Raw genomic sequence first — 23,349 nt, forward strand, 5'->3', positions numbered from 1 at the left:
AATTGCATAATAATTTCAATAGGGGCAAGGGAATACTCTTAAGTAATTTTTCATGATAATTATATAATAAATCCCATACTAGAATGTATCCTATGGGGGAAAATGGAAGAAAAATACAAAAGGCCTCTGAACCTCACTAACAGTAGTGAATTTTTAAAAACTCCGAAAAAAAATTTAATTCCCTTTTATGCATAGGGTAAATTACCAGAAACAAGATCCAGTGTACTTAAACATTCAAATAGCAGCTCCGAAGTTCCATTACACTTATTGTATGACAAAGTTTTAACATTGTATTGTGTAAAACGTACTGAAAATAAGAGGGGAAGAAAGGTAATATTGCAGATTGTTCACCCCATAAGAAAAAAGTGTGCTACATTGTAGCTTGCACCACCCTATTAGGGAGGCAATACAACTCGCTGGCACAATATGAGATCTGAGATGGTCTTTCCATGCCGGTCAATCCTTCGAGAGCAGTTGACACCACCATCGAGAATGTTTCGTACCACAACATTCAAAGATTGTATTCCCTTAACTTCATATATTTCCACCTTGACATGTTCATCGACCCATTTGTCCTCATCATTGGAATCTGAATTAGGAAATGAGGAGGTATTTAGAAGAGTTGAGAGTACTTCCTTTACCCATTGGGGTGTTATGATCAACTTCAACCGCTCAATATCTGGAGCAAAATGTGGGATGATGGAAAAGTTCAAGTCATTTCCTTTGTCACCGGCTCTACTATGCGCTACATCATAGAGTGGAATCTTCTGGCCAGATGGAGCAGGAGAGTGGTTGATTTTGGGAGACGGTAAATCCATGAAAAGGTTACTAGTATCAGCATGTGTCTTTGGTGGCAATACAGATTCATGCAAAACATGTGTTTTTGTTAGACTTTCAACGGCAGCTCCTTGGCCACTGGATTCTATTATTAGAGACTGTTTCACTCCAGTTTGCCATAGAACATGTTCACGATCAACCTGAATAACCAAACATTTTATCAAGAATTTCTTCACTTGTACTGCATAATGTCAAAGTGAAATATAAGGTTTTGATCAATAACTGAATATACTTGACAAGCCAACCTGCTTAGCGAAGATTATCACAGGTTTTAGTTCAATTAAAATTGACAGTCAACATTATAGACTGCAAATGAAAAGTATTCAAAGAAATAAGAGGAAGAGTAAAACTATTAGATTATATCTTAATAACAACAAAGTTTCATGTTCCTTAATTGACTTCTTGGACCAATTTTTCTCCAGGTATTAATCCTAGGAGCACTGTGATCTTGACTGCATGTATATATTGTTTTTTACTTTCATTTTTTTACTGGGGGGAGGGCGGGGAAGAGAGAGAGAGAGAAAAGAGTACCAATTGTTTTTGAAGAACAATCTCTTTCTTGTGTCCCGTGCTGCATTCAATAAACAAACAGAATAATCATGTATAGTAGTGAATCTATCATCATTACAGGTAGCAAGGTCTCACAGTAAATTTCTCAATATATATAGGTCAAGTTCAAATTTCTTAATACTTTGTGATGCTATATCCCTCCACAACTTTTCACTAAAAGAGTATTTTCGACAAATCAACAGTCGGATTTCATTATCTCCATACACTCTCTATGCTTGTAAAATATCAATATGATCTAAAGCTCAATAACTATCTCATCATAAAATGTTTAAATTTTAATTTTTTTAACGTTCAAAATATACATAAAACTTGAGTTTGTAGATCAGATAGCAAATAACATGAAACTTGGCATGCATATTAAGAACAGCGAGAACATGTAACCAATGGTGGGATTTTCAAATTATTCATCCAATAAAGAATTATGGACTGGTGTAATATTACAAAGAGTTACGCTAAGTGTAACACCCATGGATGCACAAGCTGATAAGTAACTGACCTGACGCCACCACCACCAGCCGGTCCATTTGTATATAAAGCTGAAAACTCTCTAGCAAATTGGACTGCATGTTCCTTAAACTCAAATAATCCATCCATGCGTAACCTAATATCTTCAATGGTTTTCAACAATGAAGCATTGTCATCGATGCTGGTTGCCTTAAGGCTATCATGTCCAATTATGTAAGAAAGTATATGGCAGTTAACACCAGGAAATACTTCTTCCATCCATGATCTAACCTAATAAATTATTAAAAAAATATTACTTCTCAGAAAAGGTATAAGCAAAACTAATTTGATGTTCCAAGTAGTCTCCTTCAAACAGCAGAATCAATATAGATTCATTCTGAGAAGTCAAATTTAACTTAGTTCACACTTAAATTATGTCAAAATACTATTAAAAGATATAAAGCTAGCAAGCTTATCTACCAGAAATTCAGCTGCTTGAGCACGTTTAACACATTCAGATCCTCCATAGGATATCTCTCCCCATCCTTTCCATCCACAGTCCTGAAAACTAGAAATATTAAAACATTAGAAAAAGGAAAAAAAAAAAAATATATATATATATATATGACTTAAGAACAAGGGGAATGCTTAAAAAAAAAAAAAACAAAGGAATGTGCTGGGACATCACTCAAACACATGATATAATTTAAGTGAGAAGACTGTACATAAGCATCAGATCAGCCAACTTGAACTTGCAAGCTAGAAACGTGATAATCATCAAAATAGGTCCCTTTTTTTTATAAGTAAAAATTTTATTAGAAAAATAAAAGGGAAAGACAAAAAAAATGGATGTGCACTAGCCCTTTTCAAAGAGTGCAACTCAAAAGAAAAGAAAGTCAATAAAATCAACAAAAGACATGGAGAGGATACCGCCTAGAGCATGCATCCAATCAAACAATGCACTCAACATATGCTATTTAATTACAAAGGCAGAATGTTCTACTCCATCAAAGACCATAAAAAAAAATTGGTCCTTAAATTATCATTTAACTCCTATATAACCAAATCAGAATAATGCATACTAGAGATACCTTTGGAACCAACCGCAGGAGTTTATCAGGCACTGATGCAGCAGATGGTTTTGCCCCAATGCATAGAACCGTAGAGCTTGACAATGGGTGGAATGAAACATCCCGAATATCAATGATCTGTGTTCAAGGACAATTTTTTAATTGTTTCACATTTATATCCACAATCATAAAAACTGATTCCACACACACCCAACTTACCACATCAGGGGTGACATAAGCACCTGGATCACCAACCTCATAAAGAAGTTGTTCAGCACAAGTACTGACATTTAATACCCCACCACTACCTTCTGCCTTTGCCACACATACATTTCCATCAAAACAAATTTCAGCATAAGGAAGTGACAAATCTAGGAGCTGAGGGAAAGATATGTCTCGATACTTGTCTCCTGCAATAGCAAAAATGAAAAACATTACACGCATATAAAACTCATACTAGAACACCACTTTCGCCTGATTACACCTCAAGCTAAAAGAGAAAGTCACCTGGATGCATAAAGTACCCCCCTGTGAGTTGACAACCACACTCAAGAAGGTGGCCAGCCAGAGACCCCTGCGCTAGATGCTGTAGGTCATCCCAATTCCAACCTAGTTCATAGACCTAATCATGTACCAATGTGATTTTAAACTAACTATCCAAAAGGAAATTAGAGAACAGCGATGTTGACAAGATGAGAGGACTCAATTATTCCATACTGCAGTGGAAAACTTAAAAAGGTCAATAGCTACTCAAATAATTGACTACATGGTACAAACTACAACAATCTTTCATCATGTGTAAACCCAAGTCTTTATCAAGTTGCAAAATTCTTCTAGGAAGTAAGAAATTATTTGTACTTGATCTTTGTATTCAAATTATGTTAACCTAACAAATATTCATCTTCAATAATTGGTTATATATCAGAACATTAACTTCAACTTATAATCTGGACCAAAAGAGAAGGGGGAGAAAACTACAATCATTGAACACACTGATGACTGGTATATTTCAGCAGCATAGTTGATAGATGGTATCATTTGTAGTATTTAAAACTGAAACAATATTGCATGCATGAAACGACATTACAAATTTGATAAAAATCAGTTTCAGAAAATTCAGTAAACATGTTACTAATTTATTCAAAAAGAGGATATAGAAGAGCAGATATGAAGAAATTAGGTTTTATACCATTGGTGCTAAGAATAAGGAAGCATCTGCAACCCGGGAAGTTATTATCACATTTGGCTGGTACTTCTCCAAACATTCAACAATAGGAGCAGCTCCCAGATATGTACTAGCACCCTTAATAGATTAAGACAAAAAGATAAGATTCAGATTTACAACATAGTACTAAAAAAGAGGGAATTTCAATAGTGATTAAATAATTCATTAAAAGAAAAGGTTTATTTAGGCAAGCATCACATGCCAATGAAAAGGTGCCTCAGATTATGTAGCCAGTGTAGTCAAAGGGAAAAAATGACCTTAAGGCACATCCTCGTGAGTTGACAAAAAAGTGCTCACCTGAGTGAACCAAGGTACCGAACTCTAAATATAATTTATAAATTGTATGTATCTAATGCTTGTTAGGCACGGTTCGAATTTTTCAAACTTTACAGTAATCTCATATATACAATTTCAAAAAAAGAAAAAAAGAAAAAAAGGAGATAACCAACTATTAAAGCTAAAAGATTATGATTGAAATCTAAAAAATATATATTTCTAAATTGATGCAGTAAGAAAGAGAGGTGGGAAAGAAGAACGCAAGAGAAAGACACACCCACTAACTTGAATTGAAGTATATAACTATCCTTTTTTGCCAAATTACAAAACTGCCTTTTTTTTTTTTTTCTTTTTTTTTTTTTTTTTCCATTTTGCTGAATTTCATTGAGACTCTGGCCTCAAATGCCTTACAGTCTGTTTAAGGTGCTCGGGCGGTTGCCTAGAAGGCAAGAGTCTAGGCGAGTGCCCAGATGGCCTTTGACTACACTGTATGTGGCTAACATGTAACAACAGAAGTTTGAAAATTTTAAAAATAAAAAGGAGTATACAAGGTTTTTGTTATTTGAACATCAAATACTAATGAAGAGAACATGCAAGACAAGAATCTTACACCTTCCATTAAATACGATTTCTCGAGTGAGGATGGTGATCCTGGATATATAATGAAAATAATTGGGTTGTAAGTTGAAAGTCATTGCATCAAAACATAAAGGGAAAGAAACATCTGCATGGTATTCAATTCAATTTCCTAATTGACCTTGATAGATATAAAGGTTGCACGATAGTGGTTTTTCAGTAATGTGACAATCTTTATATAATTCATTTAGCATTCTCTTATGCAACTAAGAGTACCTGATTCTTTGACAAAAGTCTCATGAGCCACGGCAATAGAGACACTAAGCCCCAGGCTGCTAGCTATTTCCATAACCTTTTCTTGGGCACCACAAGGATCAACTTTCCAGAAAGGGAACGAGAAAGGTTCAAAAGGCAAAGAATAATACATAAGCCATCTATTAAAAGCATAAAGAAGTACCAAGCAAAGTGCATTATAATTTTTTTATTATAGGAAGTTACACATGCACCCAATAGATCTTGAACCCATAACCTTACCCTCCACCTTTCTCTTACAATAGGAGGAGATGTGCCATTTAAGTTAAAGCTTATTGGCTAATATTAGTTTCTTACTTGCACCCATGTTTGTAATTAAGCAAGTTCGTCTCTCCATAGCCAAAGGTAAAAGCAAATGCATCCAATGCGAAACTGCAAAACCATCAAAAAGTATCAGAGAATAACCCCAGGGAAAAAAAGTATAAGAACTATATATCACAAAACTGACTAGATACAGTTAGCATAGCAAAATTAAGACATGCATGGACGACTTACAGATTTATGTCATAGCTTTTTTATGATATAACCCTCGTATTTTGCAATTAAGAGTGAACACACATAGAGTTTTACGAAACCCTGGACTCTCGATATGTAAATTGCCTATTTACAAACAACTGAACACTTACTTCTAAAGGAGTCCACAAATCTAGCAAAAAGGTTAGACTTCCTCTCAATGGTTATGCTAGGTGGTGCACATCCCAACTTTTGCAACATTAGAGGGGACATAAACCAGACCATTAATTAAATGTCACTGAGCTTTAAAAAAATTTGTTGATTGAAGGTGGACTATATATGAACTTTATTGAAAAGGATATTAGAATTTAGAACCGTGTATGAATAGCAGACACATACTCCAAGAATCATAACCATCGCCACCAGACACCATAAACTGATACCGTTCAGCAAGAGTACGCTCCGCTAGGCATTCCAGTACAAGGTAGTTTAGCTCTTTAACTCTCTGAAGCAACTTAAGAGCAGCCATTGGCCTGTCACCTCCAAACCCAGCTCCACAGCCAATATAAACCTTCTCCCTTCGCTTTTGAGGATTAACTCTCTGCAGTTAACGTTCAACATACTCATCTCTTCCACTGCTTCTCCATACCAAATGAACAACAACCAAAATGAAAGCAATTGAAGGGAAAGAAATGCAAACTACCAGCTTGATCACACAATTATGAATTTCATCTCTGTCCTGGCTTTCCATTGTCACCTTAAGCTCCCTACAAACTGGTCCTGCTAGCAAATTAGTGATCAAATATCAATCATGTGTAGCCATCTAAAGCCAACTTTATTGAGATCATAGACACTTGAAGCTTGTTCTTTTAACATGTCCTTCGCATTTTCTAATTTAAAAGAAGACACTTCACAATTCACATCATGTCATATAATTCATCATTTCATTGTTGATACTCTTTAAACAATTATCAAATATGTATTTCAAGTAGTAGAAGCACAAGATTAGTAGAAGTTTTGCCATTTCAAAAAAAAACTCTTTCAAAACCACAAACAAAGCCTTACACGCCATTTACTTCAAAGATGTACCACCTTATAAGATATAAACAAAAAATGTGTACAAATCTGCATTGCTAGAGAATCAGTATCACCTTGAATAACTCATGTACATAAATTTTTTATTTTTTTATTTTTAAAGTCCATCATTTTGGAAATATTCAGTGAATTATCCCCTGAGTATCTAAGCTCGTATGGCTATAAGCACCAAAACATTGGAGGGTTTTCAATACCAGTTCCAATAAACACTCACTTTACACAAACACCAAAGGAAGCTCTAAACTTTTTTGTTTATCATTTTTTAAGAAGTAACTCTAAAATTTTATGTTAAACCCATCACAGTCCAGCTTATACCCAATCATTTGAAAGCCTTTCAAATGATATTTTCTGGCCATCAAAATATGACCAAAAATTTTGCTCAATCTATCCATCTCACACAAAACCCATTAATTATTTTCAACTACCAGTCAATAAACCTCATTAACTCCACCAAATTAGCAATCAAATGGTTCAATTTTACTTAGTATTAGCAAAGCTCATCTATTGGTTTGTAGTATACAATAAAAGATGTCTTTTTTTGGTCACATACAACACTAAAAACGCTTGAGAGAAACATAGACTCACCGCAAAAGCTTTGTTGAAGGTGATGAAATAGGGAAACTGCTACTGTAATGTAATGAGCCGGTGTACAATTGTGAAGAAATCCAATCAAATTTCGGAGCTCATCATTTTTTGGGGCAGGAGTCCAAAAAAATAATTAGCTTTAAATTATTTTTGCAAATGAATTAAATATTTGGGAGAGGGAAAACAAAATAGTACATCGTATTACGTTTGTTTTTTATTAGGTCTGTTTCACCATATGTTTTTTATTATGCCAATTTAAACCCTAAACTTATATGCATGTGACAATCCAAACCCTTCATTTATCTCCACCACATTTAATATTCTCCAACGAAAGCTAAAAACAAAAGAAGTGTAAAATTCCAATCAAAAAAAAAAAAAAAAAAAAAAATATTGTAAAAATATTGTCGGTTTAGCTTTTTTTTTTTCTTTTCTTTTTTTACAAAGTTATAAACCAAAACCTTATTCCAATTAGCCTCTATTATAACTTTTAACTCTCATTTTATAAGACCCTTGTCACAAAACGTCCCCGACAAGGGCCGAAAATGCGACAAGGGCCGAAAATGCGAGAATGACCAAAATCTCCCCTTGGGTTCTTTAGAAGTGTTCATTGTGGATAATCAAGCCCAAAATTCCAAATGTATAATAAATAAAAGACTAATGGTGCTTTAACAAGAGAGAATCAAAATGCTAATAACAAAAGTGTAGAAAAAGTATAAAAACATAACAAGTTTGAAACTTCGACCCACAGTCACCAAGAAGAGGAAATTTAGAGAGGTTGTGAGGAAGAGAGGGAAGGTTCCCCTATACCCATATTTCCACCCCTAAATTTCGGAATTGTGAGAATGTTTCCTGACTCGGTGTGTTTTTGCTCTCAAGTTTTAGCTCTATGGGGAAAACGTGATTCAACAGATCTGAAACTTTGACTTACAGTCACTGAGAAGAGGAAATTGAGAGAGGTCGTGTGGAAGAGAGGAAAGGTTCTCCTGTATCCATATTTCCACCCCTAAAGTTCGGAATTGTGAGATTGTTGACTAGCTAAATGAGCTTTTGCTCTGAAGTTTCAGGTCTCTAGGTAGAACGTGGTTTGTCTTTTTTTGAACTGATGAGAGAGTTTTATATAGAGTTTGGGGTGTTGCTAATAACTGATTTTTGAGTAGTGGAAGAGGTTTTCATCCCCCATGATACTAATTTGGTGTTTTGGCTTGAGTTGCTTTTGTTTAGGAAAGAGTTTCACATGCTTTTAGCATAATTTTGGAAACAAAGTTGTTTCCTTTTCATGGCTGCTATCTCTGGTCTTTGCAGGCCTTGGAAAACTACATTGGGGTGGCTGAGTGGGTTAGGCTGTTCAGCCTTTTTCTTAGAGTCAATTGTGTTTTGGTGTGGAAAATGGAGATGGGCTGAAAATTAGGAGCTCAGTCACCCAGAGCATGAAAACTCTTTTAAGGTAGAAATTTTGGGTACAAGACCTCTTCCATGAGCCTGAGGTGTTGCCAATGTCCCTTGCCCACTTGGTGGCACGCATGAGTTAGACTCATGCAAAAGTTCCGAAAGGAACCGATCCATACCCTCCAAACCACACTTCCTCAATTTCCCCCATAAGTCACATGGGCTTGGATCATGCTTAAAAAAATAAAATATAATATAATACATGAATTGAGCTCACAAAGAAGTTGGGCTTGATTGAATTGGGCTCGTAGAAAATGTGTCACAGAAATGGGTATCAACAACCCTCTTAAAATTAAAATTAATTATAACAACTCTCAGAGTGAGGAAAAAAGATGGTATGCATTTGAGGTGCTAGATGTATATGTATCTGATACATGGTAGTGAAATTCACTATAGCTCTCTAATAAATTATTTTGTCATTTTCCTTCCAAATCAAAAAATTTCTTTCTTCTTCTCAAAAAAAAAAAAAAAAAAAAAATTCTCTCTCTCAATTTTTCACCCTTCTCACATCACTAGTTCTTTCTGGTAGATCAGTTTAGGATCACTTTCAATACCTCAATTACTGTATTGCCAATTAAGACACTATCAAGGATTATAGGGTGCTTAAAAGATGACCTTTTCGCATAGAAATAGAGAGTGTTGCACAATTTATTCTTACTATGTTAGCTCAATTGTAGCCTTTTAGCTGCACAGTATTACCGTTGTGTGATTACTTCAATCGATTGAGCTGTTGGAAGAGGGACTCAAGAATTGTTGGAAGATGGCTGGAATTACCAAATAAGAGGAACTCAAGAATTCTTTTTAGGACAAAAATTTGATGCAGGTATGAAGTGGATAATGGAGGACATCATCAACATCAAGAAAGAGAGAAAAATTTGTAAGCCAAAAAAAAAAGTTATCCTTTTTTTCTATACGGACAGTTGAATCATAGTCGTAAACCCTTTGAGAACATTAGACATTACTACTTAAAAAAAAGAATGTTAGACATTACCGAAAAACATCATTCTATATGCATGTCCTCACATATACTCCCAAAATTGCAAGTGTACAAACGATTTTATGATAACTTGTGTCATTCACTTTTTCTCCAACACAGTTACATACACAAATTAACAAGACATCCGACAATCTCAAGCATTCTATTAAAAAACATATTGATGGATTATATTACAGAAGAAAAATATTCCTTTGACCAGAATGGTACTCTTACAGACCATGTACCATTGAATGACAGGTTTGCAGTGCCTTGAAATAAATTTCAGGCTTTAGACATCAAAGCTGGCAGCTGCAAACCAATTGAATCCCAAGAGGGGGGAACTACTTCAGGTTTCTGTTTCGGGGTCAAAACGTCTTAGAATGTACGTTACATCACAAGTTACAGAAACCATTCAAAGAAGCAAATATTGTGCCCTCACTGACCTCATAGCTCCTGGAAATCATATCATAATCCCAGTGACATTACCAAATTGATGAATCTAAATAGAGCCTCATGTCATATCTTAGGTAGGCTCAATTACAAGAATACCTTTTCACCGCACAGCACTATCCATGTTAAATAGTAGTTGAACCATGGGCTAATCTACTCATTGTGGCCTTCCTCTGCCCTTGGGTCAAAATTCGCCACTAGTTTTTTATGTACAATCCCAAACTGTGTTGTCTTTCTTCAGCTTTCCTCAGACAGCTTAAACTTATTTCACAGATTTTTGTTTCAACCATTCTAAATCTCAATGGAAATATGGCCAACTCCTGTAGTTTTCATTCTCCAGCATCAACAGAAACTTTGTAAATATAGTGCCTAATCTATGAGACATGTTGTAATATCCAGTTTTATACTTAAAGTCCCTGGCACAATTTTCTTCTAACAAATTAATGAAGAAGTTCTAAGTTCTAACTATTCCTAATAACATGTGGCTACCACGATCAAAGTACCCATGCTACTTTTCCCTGTAATGAGTCAGAATCATATAAACTAAAAAAAAACTTCAATGTTACCAGGGTATTTGACAGCTAAAGAATGTTGGAGGGAAATCGAAAAAGATCTAGAAAAATGGTTGGGCATGGCTTCTATCTAATCTGTTGCTTGATGGGAACAGCTCGTCAGATATAAAGAGAACCAGTAAATCAAAAACAAGCAACATTACCTCGCAGGGAACAGTAAAATATGCAAACTGAACCTAGTTGCCTCTGTCTACGGCACCAAAGAGGAACATTCCATACCATGTAAGTAACATAACTCACTCTTGGGTTGGGAACAAAGCAGGGAAAAGTTCACGCAATATCTTGAGAGTCTCAGAATGGGGTGTAACTCTTCCAACTAAACAATATCGGCCACTAGCAGATGGAGTCTCAAATGCTTGAATATGTGCATTTGCCACGTCTCTAGTATCAACAAATCTATAAATTCCATCATAAGAAGAGTACGATCCTGCACCCAGAAAACAATACAGGAAATTATTGAAGAATTATGCAGAATGATTGAAGCTAAAAAGAGAGGAGGTGCAAGGGGGAGAAAAGTAGGTGCATCTGCTAATATGCAGAAGTTAAGTTGGTTAATCTCAGATTATACAATTTAAATATCTGCTAAAAAGCACATTGTTGAGCACTGTATTTTGAGACAAGTTATTTCTATCCACGGAATATAGGATAATCCTGATCTACGTATTTCAGGCAGGGCACTTTGCAGGTCAAAATAGTTGAATTCAGGTGCATTCTAAAAAAATCAGGTGATATTTCACCTTATTTTTTTTCTTTATAATTGATTTACATTCCATATTATTAGAACTAGATTTCAGTAATGAATAGGGGAAAAAATGGTAGCATAAGGTATCCCAAGAAATAAACCTTTTATCATAACAAAATATCAGGAACTTATACCTATCAAAAAAATCAGGAACTTACGAACATTTACCTAGCTCGACTATTGATACAGTTATTGTTCATTCAAACAACCAAACCAGAAAGTTAGAATATTAGATCCAAGGATCCTAGTATTAGAGAAAATTTTCCAGCACTTACAATTTATAGCCCTATATCAATACTAATTATGCTTAGACCATATGCTACCTTATTAGATAAGGCAGTTCAAACACTAAAAGAACTAATTCTGCACTTTTTGTTGTCTTTCTGAGATCGAGCAAAACAGATACTTGAACATTTAAAAGTCATGTAGTAGAATAGAAAATACACAATATCCTTATGGGTTGCAAAGAGTACCATTTATGAGATTCAGAATTGTGTCCACACTGAATGTAGTAGTTGACAGTAAGAGAGGACCAATAACGAGCCCTGGATTCATTGTTATCATGTCAATCCCATTCTCTTTAGCAAATTTCCAAGCAGCCTCCTCAGCCAAGGTTTTTGAGAGCATATACCAAAGCTGGAAAAAAAAAAAAAAAAAACTTTAAATGAGAGAGATTCTTCCAGGGTTAAGTTCAGGACCAAAAACAATGCATTATCTATTATATTCTATTTAAAAAGTTGTTTAATATTATCACTAGAATGTGAATCTATCCAACTTCACTGCAATGACTAACTGTATCATGTAGATCTTTTTAAAATGTATCTAAAACAGTGAAGATCCTAAAAGAATTCTACCATATCCGCAATATGAACAAAGGACTACAAGAATGATTTTTGTCAGTTAGTAGTATTCATACATATGAACAAACATCCAATTAAAGTGTTTAAATTAAAATATAAGAGTTTCTATATGGGATAAATATAACAAGGGATACTAAGAATTCAGGGAGTAGAGCCTATGCACTCCTTTGATTCCTCACAAGTAACTGGATCAGAAAACCAAGTTTCATCCAAAATCACATCAGAGGTAAGAGGTTTTCTGCTGCACATGATTGCAGCAATTGAAGACGTTACAATAACTCTCTTGATAGAAGAAAATTTTGAACATGATTTAAGAACATTAAGTGTTCCCTTCACTGCTGGATCAATCAACTCTGTCTGAAACATGGGAAAAAGTGGAAAATTAAGCAATCAAAACTAATCCCATTTAACTTTTCAAACAGTTTTGGTTGCCAACACCTTGGAATGAGAATTTTGTAAGAATGAAACCATTGTGACCTTTGCCTCTACACACACACTATCTATCAACACTAGGAAAGTAAACCATACCTTATAACTTTTCTTTTTTGGAGCTTTTTTATTTAGCACACTACTCAGTATTAAGGCTTGGCAATTCTTCTCTCCAAAGTCAACTCTAGTTGCTCAATTTGGCTTTCACTTTTTACCCCCAAACTCTATTTGCTTCAATAAAATCAACACCACAACCTTTGAAATGTTGGCCAGGGCACGTGCACAAAGTAAGAATCACAGATTACTAAATCAAGTAATCATGCATGTTACTCTAAGTGAGCGTTTGGATAGTGATGAATGTTGCGGCTGCGTTTTCATTTCACGTTTTGGACTTTTTTTTTTTCTTTTTTAGGCATGTGAGGGAGTAACGGGCTACTGTGCGGCTACTGTTCAATAAACAGTAGCCGCACTTGTTGACTTTTTGTCCATAAACAGTGCACTGTTCATGTAACCACAAATTTTACTTTTTAGCAACTTTTTCATTAAAAATGGGTCTCACGGTACTATTCACACATTTAAAAATTATTTGCTATAGTGTTTTCAGTTTTCAATTTTTAGTTGTATCCAAACGGACCCTAAGTTATTGTAAATTGATTAAAGCAACATGGAGCACCAACCATACAAAAAGAAGCAAGAATGTGAATATCACCATATTTACAGAAAAATTGGAACTATATATTAACTGATTGAGTTTGCCTCAAGGAAAAAAAATGCTATAAGATGAACTTGTGGGTCACTGGCTGCAAGAAAAACAGGTGACGCTGTATGAAATACACCTACACAGTCATCAACTACAGAATCAAAAGATCCTTCTTCCAGTAAATTTGCCTTGAACAACTTAAGTCTCTCCTTTGCTCCATCAAGTGCAAGTAGGTGGTCTGTTTTCTTTGGATTATCTATAGAATATACAAACATAACTAGTGAATTATGAAAGTTCAACAACGACACTTTCAAGTAATATACATATATACACAAATTGATTTTTTTTCCTTCAACATCCAAAATGGTTAATCAAGATGAAGCATACCCTTAGAATGAGAGTTCACATTATCTTTATCCTTTTATGTGAACTCGTGGAAAAATGATTTCTTAGTAAACATATTGAAACATACATGAAAAGAACCATACAAAATATGCCTTACTGATTTACTTATTAGGAAAAGGAATACTGCTACTTGTCAGTAATCAAGCATTATTATTTTTTCACCAGACACTTATTTGTTGGTCTATGAATAACACAGAAGCCTTTTTCAGGCATTTCTACGTCCTGGAATTACAGATTTACCATTATGGCCAATACTTGAGCATGACATGAATGCTGGCCCCAAAAATTCACAATTAGACAGCTATATGGTGATGGGAAACAACTACTGTCTGGCATGCTATCTTTCAGTGCATTCTTATATGACAAGCTTGTAAAAACTAAAGAAATGACAAATAAAATATTTTTAAGTGTTGCAACTTGCAAGGTCTCAAGCCATTTGATGACATCTACCAGTGTTGGCTGGTATTAGGCCTCCAATCCACAAACAATGGTATTATTGCAATGTACATGAAGTTGAACCTAAATTGCCTCCTCAGATAGATGTAATTGTGATGTGCCTGTAGGGGCTGACTTTGGTTTAGGTCCTTTAGGACACCACCAAAAGAAGGCATATGAAGGGTTTCTTTGGTTTTTTTATTTATTTATTTAAGTATGGACTCACAGATATAACATAACATGAATTTCTTTCTGTGGTGCACTAAGTATTGCTTTTTACTTGGGTATCAAACATCCATCAAAGGAAAAAAAACTCTAAAAGTTGGCTCTTTTGCTTAGGCATTTTTCCTTTTTCTAGAAAGCGACTATATTAGATTCTTAACGTTTTGTTATAAAGTGAAAGTAATGATAGGGTCAAGTAAAAAAGTAAGTAAATGACAGGTAATTATGTGTTTGAAACAATGGTAACTGTTGCTTGAAATTCTGAAAGAGGATTGCCAAAACATTCAAAGATACGTTATAATAACCCTGCCCAAGTGATAAAGTGAAAACTTGGTGCTTTTAATGGGATTTAGTAAAAGTTTTTGTTTTCAAGCTTTTCCTTCCTACTTGTACTTAAAATCTTTTTGCATTTTGGTTTCAAGAAACTACTTTTTTATTGCAGTCAAGCCAATATTTTTGTCTTACTTTAACATCATAAAATACTTATTTAGAACAAAAATTGAATCAGAACCTCATGGATGGCCTGAAAACCACTAGACCAATCCCTTGGTTAACCCTTGACACTGAACTTTTCAGAAACCTTTTTTTTTTTTTTTTTAGTACAAATGGAAAATAATATCCCTGATACTCTCTCCGTCCCCAAACCCCAATTTTCAAGAAACTGTCATTTAAAGTACTGTTTTCAAAAATAAAAGTTAACAATTTTCAAAACTATCCCATGAATTTAAACTCAAAGGAAGGAAATAAGTAAATTGTATAGATTACTTATGAAATTGGTATCTATTAGCTTAATAAAAGGGACAATATTTTATTTAGCTAAAAAAGACAACATTTGACACATCCAAAGATGGATTAAAACTTGGTGATTATTCCATCAATGAAAAAGTTGAACCAAACCCAGAATTTAAAGCATGCCAAAACAGTGTATGATGCAACTGAAAACTGAAAGAAACCAAATTTGAGAGAGAAAGAGAGAGAGAGTGTGTGTGTACTGACTTGGGTCACGAACAGTGGCTTTGACAGTGTATCCACGTTGGAGCAAGAGCTTGACCAACCATGAAGCTATGTAACCGGAGGCCCCAGTTACACACACCACCTTTTCTGTTCCACTCATTATCTCTCTCTTCCCGTGTGAACTCTCTCCGTCCCCAAACCCCAATTTTCAAGAAACTGTCATTTAAAGTACTGTTTTCAAAAATAAAAGTTAACAATTTTCAAAACTATCCCATGAATTTAAACTCAAAGGAAGGAAATAAGTAAATTGTATAGATTACTTATGAAATTGGTATCTATTAGCTTAATAAAAGGGACAATATTTTATTTAGCTAAAAAAGACAACATTTGACACATCCAAAGATGGATTAAAACTTGGTGATTATTCCATCAATGAAAAAGTTGAACCAAACCCAGAATTTAAAGCATGCCAAAACAGTGTATGATGCAACTGAAAACTGAAAGAAACCAAATTTGAGAGAGAAAGAGAGAGAGAGTGTGTGTGTACTGACTTGGGTCACGAACAGTGGCTTTGACAGTGTATCCACGTTGGAGCAAGAGCTTGACCAACCATGAAGCTATGTAACCGGAGGCCCCAGTTACACACACCACCTTTTCTGTTCCACTCATTATCTCTCTCTTCCCGTGTGCGTTTGTGTGCAGTGTAGAGTAGTGTGATAGTTATGTATGTGAACTACCATATCTTGGGAGACATTAGCGTAAATAACACATTCAGCAACCAAAAAAAAAAACACATGCTACCTACTAATTTTTTTTTTTTTTTTGATAAGGACCTAGTTCCTTCTATTTAAGCTTAATTACAGAGGACTTAGATCACACCACCCTAAGACAGAGATAAGACTAGTATAGGCCTTTTCAAGGAATTATAAAAATAATAACAATTGAGTTAAAATACTATTAACTAATGTATTTTTTTTATTATTATAATTTTTTACAAATGTAAATAAATGTATACTTAATATTTATAATTTCATATGTCATGTCATTTTTTATTATTATTGATGTTCACATTAAAACATGAAATGAGGTGGTTCCAATTAACTCAACTGACATAATCTTTAATGGTTAAATAAGATATCTGAGATTCAATTTCTGCCTACACCGAAAACCGATTAGTATCTTGATACGATAATAAATAGCACAACCATCAGAAAGCCATAAGTTGAAACTTCATAAATAAATAAATAAATAAAGTGAAATGAGTGATGTATAATAATCGTGTACACTAAGGGATGTGAGAATCAATACCTAAATTTATACAATCCCCTAAAATATTTTTAGACATTTCTTTTCGTGACTTATAAAGGTGTCAAGTTGTGAGTGATAAAAAATTGATAGTTGCTATTATATTCATTAATACATTGATTTATTAAATTAATAAACTTGATAAGCTATAAGTCATTATTTTAAAATTTAAAACAACAAAAGCCTTTTTTTGTTGGATAAACTATAATTATATAATGTTTAACGAAATAAATAAATACATCAAAATTAAGAATTTGCATGAAACTAGAAACATTGTCAAATGAGTCCCTTCTATTGTTTTGAACAGAAACTTTGAGTCTAGGCCATGACCATCCCCCCTCGGCGCAGGTGGAGTAGGCCCAAACCTTGCGCAAGTCCAACTCAATTAGATTTGTTTTGAGACTATTGGTCCAACCCAAGTCCACAACATTGGACAGCCCAGATGCTAATTTAGAAGTGACAATTGCGTATTACAAATCTGGGCCTATTATCACTATTGAGCCCCCACACTCATTTTGCCACCTTGTTAAAATCCTAACAAAGTAAGGAATCTTTTTATTTTTTATTTTATGATATCAAGTTAGGAATCCTTTTATAAATACAGTCCTACTGTCCTAGAATAAAACAAGTGTGTGAAAATAATTTTTAAAAAAAAAAATTTGAGAAAACTTCTCCTAAGTCTCAGCAAACTTCTTTTCATTAATTCATTTTCCAAAATCTCAAGAGAGATTATTGAAGTTATTTAAAATTTAAAGTACCAAGCATTGTTGGGACACACTCAAATCATATTTTCCTAATGAAATAAACATTTAATTGACGTACCTAAAACAAATCCTATTTTTCTAATGAAATTTTATATTTTAAAATTTCAATTTGCAACAATGTTAAACCCTAATAAAAAAAATTAATTCTTATGCATATTTAATATCAAACAAAACAACTTTTTTATACTCGGAGATTAAAAGATGATAAGTTCACCTAAAAAATTATATTGCAAATATACATATGTGAAAGTTGTTAATTTTATATATAATATATTTGTAAATTATGACATATTCTAGTATCAAAATATTAATTGGCCTCCCAAACAAAAAATCCTAGCTCTCTCTCTCTCTCTCTCTCTCTCTCTCTCTCTCTCTCTCTCTCTCTCTCAAATATCAAATATAGAAAAAAATTAGAATTTTCTTACATATTTGAGTTCGGGCCATTCCCCTTATACAGCTGGATTAGGCACAACATTTTATAAGCCCAACTTAATTAAATCTTCTTCAATAGATTTCTTTCATAAAAATAAAAAATAAAAATTTAAAGGCTTGGCTTTGACAGTTCCATTAAAATTGAAAGAATAGCCTAATACATAGGCCCATACCCTTGACAATGAAAAAAATCCGACCCAAATTAGGAATTCTTGTTTTTCGGTTCCTCTTTTATATTTCTATATTCCAAGTCCAACCAGAATTTGAACACTAGACATCTATAAAAAAATAAAACACAAACATGTTTTATTTCATAGAAACCAAACGTTCTTGATTTTGGTTAGTGGGAACAATATTATTTGAATTATTTTATCAGAGTTCTATGCAAGTTCTATTCTTTGAATGATTTTGTTGTTTGAATAGTCCTGTCATCTACATTCTGCTATATAGGAGCCTAGGAGTTAAGAATTTCTACTATTAAAATACAAAAAAAGAAAAAAAGAAAAAAAAGTGTCTTGCTTTGATAATTGACAGCAGTCCAGAATGTTACTTCTAATTACTTCTGATCTAACTGTTGAAAGAAATGACCTTTCTTAATTGTGATCTTAATTCAATTATGATTAAATGAACTTGTACAAGTTCTATTCTTTGAATGATTTTGTTGTTTGAATGGTCCTACAATCTAGTTCCCTACTATTAAAAAAAAGTGTCTTGCTTTGATAATTGAGAGCAGTCCCTCCAACCAGAATGTTCTAACCTAACTGTTACTTTTGATTTGGCGAAACTAACATAAAAGTAATGACCTTTCTTAATTGTAATCTTAATACAATTATGATTACGTGAACTCGTATAGATTGTAATCTAATAATAATTGAATTTCTTGCACTAGTATACCTTCATACTTGGAAATCCGTCTTCATATACATGATTATGTAAGTATCTTGTCAATTCTAAACTTTTGTTTTGTTTTTAATTGTTTTTATGTGTACATGTGTAGTAGTGGTACACTCATCCTTAGGCCAAAAGCTTATAAAGCATGAGTGGGAAGCGTTTCTCTCCGAAGTGGGATTGAGCAAACCCTTGAGGATAGGCACAACGCCGTTTCCAAAGAGGACAATACCTGATTGGGAGCCAAGACAAAAGTCCTTCCACAAAAAGGCGTTTCTTCCCAATGTGAGATTGAGCAAACCCTTGAAGATATGCACAATATCGTTTCCAAAGAGGACAATACCTGATTAGGGGCTGAGACGAAAGTCTTGCCATAGTATCTATGTTACAGATGATGATTTACCCCTTTTTCATTGTACACATAAGGGTGGAGGGTTTGACATGGGCGTGTTTAGCATGGAAAATGCCACAATTAAGCCACTTTACTCTGGCCAATCCCTTTCCTTCTTTTGTTCCCCACTTTGGTATGTCTGAAGTGCATCAAATAAGCTAGTGAATGTATGCAAAACTATTTGTCTTAAGATGTGCTTGTGTAGTTTGCAGCGAAGTTATGCTACAATGAGGCCCAGCCTCAGTTTCTCAATCTTTATTTTTTTCTATTTTATTGAATTGCACTCTTCGTTTTAATTGCTACAATCTATAGGTTCTCTTCATTCTTATGTTTTTAATCAATTATTTTCATTGCACCAATAGATGGAGAATAGGGTTCAATTTGAGTACTGTCTAATATTGATGCAAAAGGCATTAGTTATCATTTTAATTATTCAATCAAAAATTGGTTTTTTATTGGATTACTTTTTGCTGGGTTTTGTTTAAATTTGAACAAAAATTGGATTATCCTACTAGTACACAAGAATACTGGATCAGGATGGTATACTGTCGTGCCTGTATATTAATAGTCCTTCTGCAAAATAAATTGAGAACAGAAAAATTATCCTCTCTCTCTCTTCAATAACCCAAGTTCTGCCTCTAACAAAGTACTCTTACACACGGTTAAGTTTCTGTCACCAGCAAAATTCTTTTCTTTTCCTCAGCTTAATTATTTTCTTAGAAATTAACTAAACATGGTTGTTCTGGTTAGTGCATATGTTCATACACAAAAACTTGCTTTGGTGTTTTGTGTCTTTGGCACAATATTTTGTTTGTTTTCATGTTTACCTCAGCACACTTCCTGTGTGCTTTTGCTCTTTGTAATTGATTATTTTCATTCAATGAAGATTTATTATATATAAAAAAACAGTATTAGAGTTCTATGCAACTCTATTGGTTTTTTTAGTGTTTTCATTTGTACTTTGAACTTTACTATATTCTTGTTCTTATGTATTTTAATTTATTGTCGGCAGACATTCTTTTTTGAAAAGCATTTATGCATAGCATTTTTTCTTTATTATTCATTTTCAAAATATTGTATATTATTGTAATAGAATTTTTTTTTTCATTGTAAATTTTGGCTACAAGAAAAGGGGAAGGGGAAATTTGAATAATTATTTCTGCTTCTTGAGATGTGGTTCTCTGTTGGTTGTACTTTCCATGCACCATAGTTTTAGATGTTGTTTCCTTAGTCCTTGCCTGTGTGCTTTGGTTCCTTTGTATGATTTTTTCACATTTTTAATGAAGTTTTATTACTTATAACAAAAATTCACATCTGTCCAAGTGAAAGTGTCCATCTCCAATAAATTTTTTCTCTTGCAAATTTCAACAGGCACTAGTGGATTATTCAAATCAACATGCCTATGCAAGCCTTCCATATCCAAAAGAACACTCTTGGGGCTTGCATATTATTTTGCTGAATTGTTTCTTTAATATGTATTGAAGTACTCACTCCTATATCATCATCATCAAAGTAGACATCATAATTTGGTGGAGAATCCCAATCTATAGAACAAACTCTTTCAAATTTCTCATCCTTCAACCCAACTGCACATACCAAATTGATCCTTCAATTAGCCTCTTGCCTCATGTTTTATAAGCCTGGTATCATGGAAGAGATTTTATTTATATGGAGTCTCACCAGTTCTTATCGGTATTCGGCTGTTTTTCATCTTTTCATAGGTGGATTCTCACCATGTTTCAAATTTTCAACCCTGACTGATTCACCCGACTTTCGTTGAAGCTCTGACCGGCCTGATCTTATCATCCTTCCGATCAGTGGCGGGTTGATGGTAGCTCTACCCGATCATTCGAGTTAGATGTAAATTGAGCCCAAACCCGATTAGACTCTAACCGTGGACAGCCCTAGCACAAGCATGGGTCATGGCATATTCGAAGTAACATTATGTTGGAGATCCTGAATATTATCACTGGGTTGTACGATCTACTAAACTTGAGACAAAAGCAAAACCTACTAGGCTTTGAATGTATAGACCCAATCCTTGTTAAATAATCCGACCTAAATTAGGAATCATTATTCGTCCAAAATACTTTAGTCCGACTCCGACCAAAACTCTGAACACCCGACACGCCTTATAAACACAATTATAGTAGCAGATCTAACTAAACTAAACAACCGTTGCTTTCATTGCAAGGATTCTAAGCAATGCCGACTCTGCAGGACTGTTTACTGGCATTGTCAGGATTTGAAATTCCACAAGGTCCATGCGCATGATACAAAGAAGAAGACGATGATAGAGAGCTCAAAGCCCAATGCCTCCTCTATTGGCTCGGTTTCCAATTCGAAGTCCTTTATTGGCTTTGTTTCTTCGTCTTCTAATGATGATGTGGATTTAAAAAAAAAAATGTGGATGGCGGTGAACAAAATCATTTATTTGCTAATCACTTGACCAAAAAAAAGAAAAAGCACATAAACAGTATTCAATATGATCAAACAATTTATTCCAGCATGAAGAGACTATACACTATACTTTGTTTCTTTTTAAATTTCAATGTTTAATTTATTAGTTATGAAATTACATGGTTCAATTTGTTATATCTCTTAACTTACAAAGTGTACATAAAACATTTTTTTTTTATGAGCACCATTATTTAACTATGTTACTTTTGAAACTATAGACTATACTTTGTTTCTTTTAAAATTCCGATGTTTAATTTATTAGTTATGAAATTACATGGTTCAATTTTTTATACCTCTTAACTTATAGGGTGCAAAACATATTTTTTTATGAGCACAATTCTATAACTCATGTTACTTTTGAAACTATAGGCTATACTTTTTTTTTTTTAAAATAAATAAATTCCAATGTTTAATTTATTAGTTTTGAAATTACATGGTTCGATATTTCATACCTCTTAACTTATAGGGTGCAAAACATATTTTTTAAGAGCACCATTGCACTAACACAAAAAAATATATTTAATTTCTTATTTTTGAAACTATAGGCTATACTTTGTATCTTTTTAAATTTCAATGTTTAATTTATAGTTATGAAATTAAATGGTTCAATTTGTCATACCTCTTAACTTATAAGGCGTAAAACATGTTTTTTTAAGAGCATCATTGCACTAACTCAAATATTTATTTAATTTGTTACTTTTGAAACTATAGGCTATACTTTTTTTTTTTTTAATTCCAATGTTTATTTTATTTAATTTGTTACTTCTGAAACTATAGGCTCTACTTTTTAAAGTCACTATCAAATCCAAAATAAAATACCCATTTAGTAAACTAATAAAGTATTGCCTTATGAATTTTTTTACCAACTCAATTTCCACATGGTTCTCAAGAAAAAAAAAAAAAAAAGAAAAAAGAATTTCCGCATGCACTTGTGGATTATGTGTTTAATATACTCAAATTTTCATAATCTTTTTTGATAAGTACATGGGTAAGAAATTAAAAAAAAAAAAAAAAGCATTCAAATAATTTTTTTTTTTTTTTTTTTTTTGGGATTGATTGGAATAATAGTTCTAAAATGATTTTTTTTTTTTAATTTTATAATTTGATAATTACAATGAGAACAAGAGAATTTAACTCTGGATTTCATAAACACACCAGGAGGTGCTAATTAGTTGAGCCATAATGCTCTTAAATGGTAAATATATTATTGCTTTGTTGCTTTGTTATCTATGGGTCAGATAATTGATATTTATGCTATGACTAGGAGTTTAGTGTGTTCCATAAGGCTGTTATCAATATTTTGAGTAATAAATGAAGTTATTTATTTGAAATATAAATTCAAATGTTTAAAAGATTAAAAGTTGCAAAACAATATTAAAACGATCTCATCACACACGAATAAGCTAAAAAATATTAAGAATACAATATAAATATTTAATTTGAATTAATTATTTTACATAAAACTTATGAATCTT

The 23,349-nt window shown here is 33.4% G+C and overlaps 2 protein-coding genes across 6 annotated transcripts; both read right to left on the bottom strand.

The window, feature by feature from the left end:
- Nucleotides 1–226: 226 nt before the first annotated feature.
- LOC112007687 (uncharacterized) lies at nucleotides 227–7,646 on the bottom strand. Of its 4 annotated transcripts, none has more exons than XM_065760861.1 (14): nucleotides 7,444–7,646; nucleotides 6,467–6,537; nucleotides 6,139–6,364; nucleotides 5,608–5,682; nucleotides 5,275–5,376; nucleotides 5,033–5,073; nucleotides 4,111–4,224; nucleotides 3,429–3,543; nucleotides 3,141–3,331; nucleotides 2,943–3,059; nucleotides 2,332–2,412; nucleotides 1,904–2,142; nucleotides 1,369–1,408; nucleotides 227–977 (listed from the first exon to the last, which is right to left on the bottom strand). In XM_065760861.1, the coding sequence occupies exons 2-14, from the start codon at nucleotides 6,512–6,514 to the stop codon at nucleotides 396–398; spliced, it is 1,971 nt and encodes a 656-aa protein (XP_065616933.1). In that variant the 5' UTR covers nucleotides 6,515–6,537; nucleotides 7,444–7,646; the 3' UTR covers nucleotides 227–395. The 4 variants fall into 4 exon arrangements, with proteins under 4 accessions (XP_065616933.1, XP_065616931.1, XP_065616932.1 ...); XM_065760859.1 differs by having other exon boundaries at nucleotides 6,467–6,543; XM_065760860.1 differs by having other exon boundaries at nucleotides 6,467–6,546.
- A 2,329-nt stretch (nucleotides 7,647–9,975) lies between these two features.
- LOC136062133 (phenylacetaldehyde reductase-like) lies at nucleotides 9,976–15,808 on the bottom strand. Of its 2 annotated transcripts, XM_065760847.1 has the most exons (4): nucleotides 15,677–15,808; nucleotides 13,759–13,874; nucleotides 12,103–12,265; nucleotides 9,976–11,314 (listed from the first exon to the last, which is right to left on the bottom strand). In XM_065760847.1, the coding sequence occupies exons 1-4, from the start codon at nucleotides 15,792–15,794 to the stop codon at nucleotides 11,124–11,126; spliced, it is 588 nt and encodes a 195-aa protein (XP_065616919.1). In that variant the 5' UTR covers nucleotides 15,795–15,808; the 3' UTR covers nucleotides 9,976–11,123. The 2 variants fall into 2 exon arrangements, with proteins under 2 accessions (XP_065616919.1, XP_065616920.1); XM_065760848.1 differs by lacking the exons at nucleotides 9,976–11,314; nucleotides 12,103–12,265 and adding an exon at nucleotides 12,612–12,846 and having other exon boundaries at nucleotides 13,705–13,874.
- Nucleotides 15,809–23,349: the final 7,541 nt, after the last annotated feature.

Source organism: Quercus suber, unplaced genomic scaffold, assembly GCF_002906115.3.
Source record: "Quercus suber isolate HL8 unplaced genomic scaffold, Cork oak 2.0 scaffold_384, whole genome shotgun sequence".
In the NCBI taxonomy this organism is placed as follows: Eukaryota; Viridiplantae; Streptophyta; class Magnoliopsida; order Fagales; family Fagaceae; genus Quercus; species Quercus suber.

What these genes read in the sequence shown, in the direction of transcription:
- LOC112007687 (XM_065760861.1), bottom strand. Translation starts at nt 6,514, where the DNA reads ATGGAAAGCCAGGACAGAGATGAAATTCATAATTGTGTGATCAAGCTG. An exon ending in GTGTCTGCTATTCATACACG is followed by an intron (nt 5,683 to 6,138) that starts GTTCTAAATTCT and finishes ATGGTTTTGCAG; the next exon opens with TTTCGCATTGGATGCATTTG. An exon ending in TTGTTCTTCAAAAACAATTG is followed by an intron (nt 978 to 1,368) that starts GTACTCTTTTCT and finishes TTGGTTATTCAG; the next exon opens with GTTGATCGTGAACATGTTCT.
- LOC136062133 (XM_065760847.1), bottom strand. Translation starts at nt 15,794, where the DNA reads ATGAGTGGAACAGAAAAGGTGGTGTGTGTAACTGGGGCCTCCGGTTAC. An exon ending in ATTCTGTAGTTGATGACTGT is followed by an intron (nt 12,266 to 13,758) that starts GTAGGTGTATTT and finishes TTTTTTTTCCAG; the next exon opens with CTTTGGTATATGCTCTCAAA. An exon ending in AATTCTGAATCTCATAAATG is followed by an intron (nt 11,315 to 12,102) that starts GTACTCTTTGCA and finishes TTCTGGGTGCAG; the next exon opens with GATCGTACTCTTCTTATGAT.